This window comes from Nymphaea colorata, chromosome 1 (assembly GCF_008831285.2).
Source record: "Nymphaea colorata isolate Beijing-Zhang1983 chromosome 1, ASM883128v2, whole genome shotgun sequence".
Taxonomy (NCBI): Eukaryota; Viridiplantae; Streptophyta; class Magnoliopsida; order Nymphaeales; family Nymphaeaceae; genus Nymphaea; species Nymphaea colorata.
This window is the reverse complement of record NC_045138.2, coordinates 25,266,976-25,278,420: the sequence shown is the minus strand read 5'-3', so window position 1 is coordinate 25,278,420 and position 11,445 is coordinate 25,266,976. Positions and strand designations below refer to the sequence as shown.

Below are 11,445 nucleotides of genomic sequence, written 5' to 3'. Positions count from 1 at the left end.
GGCGAAATGAGCAGCAAATTAATCTCTAGTACAAAACTCCAGCGACAGAACTCTCTGCAACCCTGAGATCATAGCTCAAGTTGGCAGCTTCATCTTTCGAAATTCAAAATGTTTAAGCGAAGAGATTCATCTCGGCAAAAGTTGAGGCTCTTTTCACGAAATACAAAGTTAAATTTGCCGTCTTTCTATCACACTGTATGCACGTGAATGGAAGAGAACAGAAGATTTTGTCCTTCGGGCTACAAGGTGGAAATCTTTGGATTTGCAGGAAATGACCAAAGCAGGCCTACCATTCATCCGAGATCACTTCTGCAGGCTGCGAGATGCAGAGTGCAGCAGGTACCAGAATGACAACTGGAGGGATTGAGCTGTGGAGCCTCCATTGACAGCTTCACACCCGTGAGAGGCAACCCCTGTCTTTCAGGGAAACCGGTGTCCTTTCGAGATACAGCAAATTCCAGAAAGATTCGTCTTCTTCCCTCTGCAGATACCACACCATCTATTCTCCATTTAGGGGCAGCTTTGTCAATTCATGACAGCAACATGTTTGTTGTTTCACTCGGCTGCCAGGTCTGTAAAGTTGCCTACCATTTCCTTTTTTCCTTCTCTTAAAGGCAAAAAATTACGAAAAAAAAAATTGCAGAACCATACCTGTATTTTTGATGGTTTCTTATAATAACAACAGAAGATGATCAAGGGGCATCAAGTATATGCCTTGAGGACTTCGTTTGTTTCTAGTGTCTCACAGGCCAAGAGGGTACTTAAATCACCTGGGTTTGGGAGATTGATTTTTGTTTCCCTTCTTGAACAAGCGTTAAAGGTAATTTCATTCACCAAAAAAGTTTTCTTTTTTTGGTTCCTCTTCCTAAATCTACACAGTTCCAATAACGTTTGGAGTTTGCTTCTGACAACTTCAAACCACGTTTCATTGCAGCTTCAAGTCTAACCTTATTCAGTAATCTGTCTCGGCATTTACCATACAGTGGACTGCTGAATGAACTCTGACTTTATTCAAGATTCTTTTCCCACTTCTAAAGTTTGATCAGGAAAAGGAAAAAACAAAACTATACTTGCACATTCTACCAAATCCGTTGTCCATGGAAAGAAGTTTAGTTTGTCAAATAATGCCACCATATTCTGCCTTTCTTCATGTTCAAGTGAGACTTATTTTTTCAATGGGGAGATCTAAAGACTTATTTTTCTGAAAAAGAAAAGAATTATTAGCCTGAAAAATGTAATTGCAGGCCGTAACCGGTCAATCTTATGCGTCAGCCACTTGAAAAGGAGGGGGGGGGGGGGGGAAGCAAGAATGACGCCATTTCCTTTGCCAACAAGCCTTTGTATGATTGTATCTGTGATTAAATTATAAGCCAAAATCAGACCAAAATCTTCCTCCCTTCCCAACAATTCACCCTCTCCACTATTAAATTTCACAATCTCCACGCTACACTGCAGCCCCCAACACACTTCAAACTCCTAAGAATAGTACACACTCCCCCGCCCCACTTCCACCCACAGCTATGCGAGGAGCAGCAGCTGCAGCACCAAACCATTGCCATGGATGCTAGTGCAAGCAACAAGCTCCTCCTCACTCTCCTCTGCCTCTCAGGTACATTTCCCAACCCCCCAAGACTCCATAGCCGACCTCTCTCTCTTTCTCTCTCTGTCTTTGTGAGATTGGTAAACAATCATTTTTTTCTTCTCTGTTGATGTATTTTGGCGCATGAGCAGCAGTAGCGGCAGTGGCGGTGGGAGTGGTAGTGAAGGAAGAGCCCTATGTGGGGGTGAACATAGGAACGGACGTGTCTTCCATGCTCTCGCCGACGGAGCTGGTGTCCCTCCTGAAGGTTCAGCAGATCACCCACGTCCGCCTCTACGACGCCGATCCCGACCTCCTCCGCGCCCTCTCCAGGACGAAGATTAGGGTCATCGTTGGCATCCCCAACAACCAACTGCTGGGCATCGGCTCCTCCAATGCCTCCGCCGCCGCTTGGGTCAAGACCAACATCGCCTCCTTCTATCCCGACACCGCCATCGTCGCCATCGCCGTCGGTGACGAGGTCCTCACCACTCTCTCCTCCGCCTCCCCTCTCCTCCTCCCTGCCATCGAGTCCCTCCACAATGCCCTCGTCGCCTCCAACCTCGATTCCGTCGTCAAGGTATCTACTCCCCACCCGGCAGACATCATCATCGACCCCTTTCCCCTTCTCAGGCCTTCTTCAATCATACCCTTGAGCAATATCTCCTCCCCCTTTTGTCCTTCCTCCGCAGAACCGGCTCGCCATTGATGCTCAATCTCTATCCCTACTATGTCTTTATGCAAAACAAAGGTGTGGTTCCCCTTGACAATGCTCTGTTCCGGCCAATCAGTCCCACGAAAGAGGAGGTTGATCCCAATACTTTGCTTCACTACACCAACGTCCTCGACGCCATGATCGATTCCGCGTATGTCTCGATGGAGAACCTCAATTTCTCGGATGTGCCTATCTTAATCACAGAAACAGGGTGGCCTTCGAAAGGGGATCCCAAGCAGGAGCCCTACGCTACAATCGACAACGCCGACGCCTACAACTCCAACCTCATCAAGCACATACTCGACAAGAGCGGGACGCCAAAGCGGCCGGAGGTGACTCCGAGCGTCTACATCTATGAACTGATGAACGAAGATCTGAGAACCAGCCCTGCTTCCGAGGCGAATTGGGGTTTGTTCTACGGGAACGGCACGCCGGTGTACCTTTTGCACGTCTCTGGAAGTGGGGCTTTCATGGCCAATGACACCACCAATAAGACGTTCTGCGTGTCCATGGATGGAGCAGACACTAAGTTGCTGCAGGCAGCTCTTGACTGGGCTTGCGGGCCGGGACACGCGAATTGCTCGGCGATTCAGCCGGGAGAAGTGTGCTATGATCCGAACACGGTGAAGCACCACGCATCTTATGCGTTTGATAGCTATTACCAGAAGGAAGGGAGAGTCTCTGGTTCCTGTGATTTCAATGGTGTCGCCATTATCTCTACCACTGACCCAAGTGAGTCTCTTCTCTTAGCCTGAATTCCTTTTGTTGGTGTCTTTTCTTGCTGCTCAATAACCTAAGTTGCTTTTTGATTTTTTTTGTTCATGATTCATGGTGGATGATCTTTGCTATGTTGGGTTTCCATCTTTTGCTTGAAAATGTTGTTGTTTGTTTCGATTGATTTCGGGGCTCATTTCTGGTTTGGTCTGTTCCAATTGCAGGTAGCGGTGCTTGTGTTTTCCCGGGAAGGTGAGAAGATTTCGATCTTTGTCAAATATAATTTCTTTAAATTATTTTAATTGCTTATTGAGCTTGATTCTTGGTCGTTTCTAATGATTTAAAGATTTAGGTAGCGTAACGATGCATTCTTTAATTTGGTTTAGAATATGAACATGGCGTATCATGGGGTCTACTAAATGGGATCTATCATGCTTTAAACAATAAATAAGATGCAACTTTAACTGGACTTTGTTTTACTTGGGGACCTTAATTAAGGGCGCCAACGTGATAGGAAGCAAACAAAGCATGTTTATCTGTTAAGCCTATATACAAAAAGTAGGAGCGTGACATTACTATACCAGAAGTACTTCCACATCTAATTCTTTTCGACGGGTTAAATGGTTAAATAACTTTCACCGTGTAGTTGCGGCCGACAGTACCATTGGCTTGCCAGTGGCCATGTTTTGCTTGGATCTGCTTTATTTGCTCAGTTTATAGATCTGGTGTGTTAGCTTTCTTTTAACAAAAAGGAGGTTCTTTTTCGTCCCAACTGTTTTGTCCAGCTTTATAGAAATCGGGTTGAGTCGGCCGATTTGACCCAACTTGGTGGCAAGCCGATCCATTCAGTGGCTGATAGCGTGGTGTCACGTGTCTTTTTTTGCTATTTTAAAAATAATTTATGACTTTTTATTTATATATATATATAAATATCCATTTTTGATAAAAATATACAGTACTCAGTTAAGATTTATCTGATCTGCGGAGTTGGCGTATGGGTACAAGATCTGATTTCGGTGACACTGGTTGTGACTTATCTATTTTTAGATGATGGCAGCCCCCTCAAGATCAAACTTGTATGGGCACTAACATGTGGGATTAAACTCGGGGTGAAGAAGCTTCTTTGTCATGTCTTGAGTGTGTCTCTAATCCCAACCCGTTTAGTTCTTGTGGGCATGTTGAGTCTTGCCTAACCAGGGATACGAACGAGGGCTGTATTCAGGTCAATGGCAGAGCCATATGGCTGAGGGGCACTCCCTGTATATCTGAGTGACTTTTTATATGTAAATATGCAAAACTTTGGGGTTACCAATATAAAAATAACGGATTTTATTGGACTGTGTGGGCAAATTGCCTCCACATGCCCACATGTGGTTCTGCCCATGATTCAAGTTTTTTCATGTATTCTAGGTCCTTGAAACTCTTGAGAACTACGTTAGATGGCTCTCAACTGGGCTTGTTTGGGTTACACTTTTTCTGCCAGACAAGCTTTGTAAATCGCAGTACATCTCCGAGAAGTGCTAAAAGTAGTGAGATTAATACATGATAGGGTGCTAATGACATGTGATCATGCACGACTGGGTGCAGCATATTCAACATGGTGAGTTACACGGAGTCTTGGCCTTTTGGGATGATAAAATTTCCCAATCTTTGCTGCCACACTGCTAGATGATAATCATGGCGTAGTGGTCTATTCAGCTTTAGTATATCATTTATCAGGTGTTCATGTGTAGCTTTAAAGATTCTGATAAGATTGCTGATATATATATATATATATATATATTGCCACTGTCACTTAGGCAACTTTTCTGATCACTGTCTAAACTCCCTTTCTACTGTGTGAATTTTCACCCTTTGGTCTTTGGTGTGGTAGAGTAGGCCATTCCATCCAAGTGTTCTTACGGCCTAAAGGGAAACCAGCCCCCATGTTTTCTGTCTGCTGTGGCACGAAAAGGTGTCCTTCGAAAATGAATTATTGTGCTGTGCTGGTCTTTACGGCATCTATCGCTTTTCCTGTTTCCATTTACTTTGCAAAGGTTAGGGGTAACTGTTGATTTGACATGTTATTTCTCCCATTTCCCTTTTTTCCACTCATCGAACCAGAGGAACGTGATTGTTTTCGGGGATTGAGTGGCTTGAAAGTTAGTCAATCCTAAAAATGGATCTTTGGATCAAACTCTTAAATAGGCTTGTTTGGTTCCCTTGGATCTGCTCCATTATTGGACCCGAGGATCTCTGGTTAAACCCGGAAGGGGCCTGATTGAGTGATTTCTACCAGTCTACCTCTCTTGGTTATGCCTAAACAGCAAAAAAAAAAAAGAGAAGAAAAAACTGAATCCGAGATACTACTTGCTTATGGTGCCCCTAGATTTTCCGGCAGAAGTCTGCAATCTTACGTTTTAGCTTAACATAGAGTCTAATCTAAGGTCCTCAAGTTTTAGTTTAATGTGGACGTCTACTGTAAGATCAGATGTCACAGAGGCTCTGATCCTAATTTAAGGGTTCATTATCAGATTTGGGTTATTGAACGCCTCTTTGAAGGTGTAAATTGGGAAGTTGGGTTTCGTATTCCAGGAGCTTCACACTAAGTTTCAAGGTTATTGAATTATCTCATATTACACTTTAGTTAGACTTATGAATTACACTTCTTCATGCTTACATTGATTAGTGGCTCGAATCAAATTCTTTGTCAGCGTTCTTGAATCTGACAAAAGTTAGTTCTTAATTTCAGATCCCTTGTTTGATTTGTACCTAGGCTTTGGTATGAAGCTTTGCCTTTAATTTCTTTTATTTAGGCTAGAGCCCAGTCTAAGGACAAGTTTAAATTAGATCACCTTGTGTGCTTAAGGGTTTCAATGCTGAGCAAGATCAAATTTTGGATGCTTGATCTCGGGCACTGGTTATAAGATCCTTCCTCTTGTTAGAAACAAGGTGAAGGGATCTTTGATCCAAGATGCTTATAAGAGCCTTGATTTTTGTGTCTGAAAAAAGGGAAGAGCATGGATTTAAATGTGAAAAGGGGAGGTTGGAGAAAAGGTAATTGGATTTGAGATGCAAGACATGCAAAACACTTTCTATATGTTAATTGTGAAGTTTCAATAACTTATTGGTACACACACCATTGGTCTGCTAGGATTTTGTTCATACATCATGAGAACATGTATATTATTGAATAAATCTGGATCCTAAATCTGAGATCTTCATAGTGCAAACTCCTGGATTGATTTGTTCTGGTCTTCGGTACATTCATGTAGCTTTTTCATCACACAAGTAATCTTGCAAGAAAATTTTAAAAAAGTGACACACAAAGACTTGTTCTGTGAAGGCACGCCCACACACACTTAGGTTTATGCTTCCGTATAAGTTTGTTTTTCTCTAAGTTGTATGTTTGCTTGTTGTAGTATGAAGCCTGTCAATAACTCTGTGAAGTCCAACAATGTTACCGGACCAAGCAAGGCTTCCAGACTGGGAGAGATGGAAAACCATGGTCTCAACATTGTCAACGTTTTGTTGGTATTTTGTATGGCATTTGTATTTGTGAATTATTAGAAATCAATGTAGCATTTTTTGCCTGATTTATTTATTTATTTATTCATTTGATGTTGTATGATGTGCAAAAAAATGCAGTCCTCTTCTTCCCCTTCCTCGTTTTTTTTTTCTCCTCTTCTTTGCGCTGTTAGCTTTGTTCCGTCTCCATGGCTAAAAGTGTGACCTCTCTTCATTCTGATCGATTTGTAGTTTACACCCATGGTTTTGTTGATAGATTCTGATGAGTGGCCTCCCTAATCTAGGGGTTTTAAAACATATGGTTTGCTAAATGCATGGCAAAAACTTGAAAAATAAAAGCTAGCATTAGAAAGAAAAACCATACAGAGACGGACAGTTTTTTTTTGGGGTTTATTGCAAAACATATATTAAACCGGGCAACTTTTTCAACTGAAAGTCTCTTCCGTCCACTCTCTAGCCAGGTGAGAAGCCATTGTTGGCTTAAGAAAAGTGTTTATAATTATAAAAATTGAATTAGTCATCCAATTCAATCTTTATCTTGATGTCTGACAAGTCTATGTCTCATAGTTATTTATGTACCTTTTTTCTTGAATGGCAAGTTTTGGTTCAGTGGGCACTCACTTTGTCAATTCCCGTTATGCTTAAAGTAGCACCTTGATACTAAATCCTTGACAACGATTTACCAAGTATAACGTTTGATCCCTTGGAATATAGAATAGAAATGAAGTTTCCAGGAACTTCAGTCCCAGAATATTTGGAATGTGAACTGTTATCCCTGATTCTCCATTGCCGTTGTGTGAACGGGTACAAATTCCATCCACCGTTTGATGGAACCAGAACCTATTTCAAAATTTTGAATTTTAGTGCACCATCTACTGTAAAATGCTTGGGGATCAAACGTGCCCTAGAAGTTTGGACTCACTAGCCAAGTGAAACGAAGTCTTGTCGGCAAAACAAGCTTTTATTTCTGTTTCGTTATTTCCTTCTCCTTTGATTGTACCAATTCCTTAAAATCTTATTTTGAGAGCTAACTTTCCCCTTTCTTGCGAAACAAGTTCACCATTTTTTGGATGATAATCAATGGTCAGCATGATAATCCAACACGCTAGTGTTTTCAGTATCTAGAAGATGTCGAATAGAACGATTGACTTTCTTCTCCGGAGGAGGGGGTCTTTGGTCTCAAAGTTTGACAGTTTCATGAATTGAAAGTGAAGAGGCGCCCTTGCTGCAATCTCACCCAGAAAAGAAGAAAATAAAGCAGAAGACATCAAGTTCAACCCTGCAACAATTTCATGCTCTATCAGAAGGTTGTCGGTATGGCTATTACAAAACCAGATTCAGTATCTGGCATTTGATACAAAAATGTGCTTTCATTTGTGTCAAGATTACAGACCTGCGAAAATGTGTTGCACAAGTAGCAAGTGTAAATGAGAGAGGCGATCTTCAGTGCTTGCCTTATTAATGGGATGGCAACCACTTAAAGAACAATAGAAACGATGAACAATGTCCTGTAGCATTGGCCGTACCTTCTCCACGACAAAAGACCAATGAACAATGAGCGCGGGTGCCTGAATCGCACAATTTTAAGGCTCATGAAAAAGAACTCGCTTTCATCTCTCTGTCGTCATCGATGTCATTACCACCATCAACATCGACGCTATTACTGTTATCGCAATATTTGGTGGTTCTTTTTCATTTCAACTTGTATGTGCGCGCCCGTCTGATGAGACGTCTATTCTCCTGCCAATAATTGTATTCATTGGTAACACATCGCTCTGAGTACTTAGGTTGGCAGAACAACAGTAACGGGCTTATGGTATGCGAAGCAGAACCGCGCTCGAGATCATGACAAGCAGAACCCCGCACACTATATATGTTTAAGATAACAGAAAACAAGCCTTCCAATTTCATATCATAGATGAATAAAGCTACATAAATCTGAAGTAGAAGGGGAACTCCCTGCAATGAGGAACGGAGAAACAACACAAAATTATATACACCGTCTCAAGTGCATTAACCAGCATCTGTTCAATTTAGAGGACTATCACTGCCCGCGTTGCACTACCGAAAGTGAAACGACCACGCATTGTCCTCGTAAGGCAGGGCAACAGCGCGAAGAGCTCAAACGCCCCATGCCCCACTTATATGCTTCAGTGTCGGATATTTTCTTCCTTTTCTCTTCCAGCAAAAGCCTATTGGAGGGCTTTCACGAATGCTAGCAATGAGTCGACATCCCGTTTCTCTGAGGGGTATTTGATGGGTGTGGATGAATGCTTAGGGAAGAACAGGATCGTGGGGAAGCTACCCAACTGAAGCTGCTCCTTCGAGAACTCCTTCTGCTCCCCATCTGCTCTGAATTTCCCCACTTTGACACCAGAAGACATGCCCTCCAATTTCTCTGCCAGCTCCACGAAAGAACCTTCCATGGCCTGAGAAAAATGAAAATTGCTTTAGTGTAAAGAACTTAAAGAGATTCCAGATATGGCTGGTTTACATTTTGGACATCAACTTTGCTTACTTGGCAAAAGCGGCACCATGGAGCATAAAGGACAACCAGCCATGGCTCCCTCCGGTTCTCCACCTTCATCAGATTCTCAATTCCAACACGGCTGAGGCTCACCACGCTCTTGCTGTTGAAAATGTCTGATGGGGCAGCAGAACCATTCGTGGCGGCGCTCCCATTTCCTTCGACCTCCTGCTGGATGTTTCCCTTGTGAAGGCCGCACTCCTTCGCCTTTGCATCCTCCCACCACCAGCGGCCTTCTCGCTCGTGTTGACCCGGTAACACAGGCCTTGTGCAAGGCTCACAACCAATAGAGACATAACCCTGTTCAAAACAATCACCTCAACATGTCTTAGCCGCAACAGTTATATAGCAAAAGAATTGCAATCAGTCAACAACTATGCAGAGCGTTCAATGGACTCATAGAAACTACGATAAATATGAACCGTCCAAGATAATCTATGATCAATTCCAGACGATTACCTGAGAGTGCAAGGAATTCACTGGCACGTTCATGGCCCGGAGAAAATTCCACATATCAACACCATTAACATTAGCCACAGGATTCCACTTGATCAGGCTGCCAGCACCACCATCCAACCCTTCAAAAGAAGGGTCGACTTGAACCACAGGAATGTGAGCCCTGGTGCCCGGTGACTGATCTTTGCGCTGTCCGGTGATCCATGCCCTTAGCCCTTTGAGAGCTCGCCGGAGGGGGCGCACCTTTCTCACCCTGCAGCACTCCTGGTGCCCATCTTCATAGAAGGAGAACAAGCCCTTGGTTCGAACCAAAGCTTGAACCTCAACAGAATCAGGGAACATGTACTCTATGTGGATGCCATAGTGCTTCTCCACCACATCAAAAAACTGATAAGTCTCGGGGTTCAACCTTCCTGTATCTAGACTGAACACCCGGAACGGCCTGCCGGTGAGCCGTGCGTATTCGATTAGTGCTACATCCTCAGCTCCACTGCACAGCAAAGAAATAAAGACGTGAGATTCTGGCCAAGAATCTAAGTTCAAGGTTCAAACCGCAGTTACCAGCAAAGCGTAACGCATACGGGAAACGATACACGACCCGGAAGAAAACAAAAGTAACGAACGAATTCAAAGCGGGGAAGCGAATTTTGATAAAAAGGAAGCGGATTTTCTGATATCAAACAATTCTGAGAGGAAGACAAAAAAGCAACGGTTCGGTCTCGTAGTGAACGTTCGATCTGGGGGCGAAGGGACTGGGATTCATCCAACGATCAAGTGGAGTCTTTAGAATATTCTGTTATAAAACAGAATCTACCATCATCTTCCATGGTTGGCACAGAAGGACCATACCACGATGACCCCACCACCGCACCCAATCAACTGATTCTAAAATGGTTCTTAAGGCTTCAAGGCACGCAACTTGGCCCAGGTGAAGCGAGCCGGACGAAAAAAAACCCCTTCATGGAACGACTCGTGCCGAGTCTCCTAGACTAATCCAGTGGTGGATCCCTCTTATCCACCAGCCACAAGTCATTCAAACAAAAATAGCTGCACGTATCACCATCTTCGTCACAAATAACGGGTCGTCAACAGCACAAATTGGCAATTAAGAAAACGAACACCTCACAGAAGAATAGGCAGTAAAAGAGGAGGATAACCATGGCCGTTCGAGCCTACCTGAAAGCAATGGCTATATCGTTGCCGAACCGGGCCAGGGCGTTGTCAATTATCTCCAAAGGCGATGCATTCTGGAGCTCCTCCGCCAACTTCTCGTAGTCTTCTTCTACAACAAAGCCAGCCCCCTCCTCCACCTTTTCCTCTTTCTTCTTCCTCTCCACCGCTGGAAAAATCAAACCCCCAAAAGGGATACCGTTATATTAAGTTCAGCGTTATTCCCAACAGAAAATGGCATCTCCATTAGCCCCCCATGCATAACCCCACCATTCCTCGCCCCACCGAGATGAGTCAGACAACCCCAAGAACCAAGCGCTAAATTCCCGTCAAGAAAGCGAACGTACCAGGGAATTCGACGGCGGGCGACGCCGTCCGGACGGAGAACCCACTCTTCAGAGGTGCGACATCTTTCCGCCCGTGGGTCGAGGTCGCCGGAAAGCAAACTCTCTGCAACAACCCCGCTCCTGAATGAAACACAGAAGCCGAAATGTCCCGCAGATGAGTTAGCCACAAACCCGAAGAGCAAAACAGAACAAAAAAAGGCCCAAAACAAGAAAGAGAATAAAGAGAAACTGGATATAAAAGGAGGGGAAGCGGAAGTGATGTGCCTCACCTCTCTGGTCCTTGGGGATCGAATGGGAAGAGGAAAGAGAGCCGGAGACTTGAGCGGACGCAGCGACAGACGCCATTGATGGAGAAATTGGAAAATTTTTTCCCCCTGAGAATCCTTTTCTCGTTAGGACTCTCCCAAGCCTCGCGAATGGAGAGGGTGGG

The 11,445-nt window shown here is 43.9% G+C and overlaps 2 protein-coding genes across 2 annotated transcripts; one reads left to right on the top strand and one right to left on the bottom strand.

Annotated features, from left to right (window-relative positions):
- The first annotated feature begins 1,331 nt into the window (after nt 1–1,331).
- LOC116245972 (glucan endo-1,3-beta-glucosidase 1-like) lies at nt 1,332–6,613 on the top strand. The gene is given in 5 exon segments (XM_031617623.2): nt 1,332–1,609; nt 1,732–2,199; nt 2,202–3,026; nt 3,233–3,260; nt 6,410–6,613. Coding segments are annotated over 5 exon segments (1,521 nt in total). The 5' UTR covers nt 1,332–1,557; the 3' UTR covers nt 6,558–6,613.
- Nucleotides 6,614–8,398: 1,785 nt separating this feature from the next.
- On the bottom strand, nt 8,399–11,445 carry LOC116246043 (5'-adenylylsulfate reductase 3, chloroplastic-like). Its single transcript, XM_031617728.2, has 6 exons — nt 11,285–11,445; nt 11,016–11,135; nt 10,675–10,837; nt 9,502–9,988; nt 9,034–9,342; nt 8,399–8,944 (listed from the first exon to the last, which is right to left on the bottom strand). Exons 1-6 carry the CDS (start codon nt 11,358–11,360, stop codon nt 8,708–8,710), a joined length of 1,392 nt encoding a protein of 463 aa, XP_031473588.1. The 5' UTR covers nt 11,361–11,445; the 3' UTR covers nt 8,399–8,707.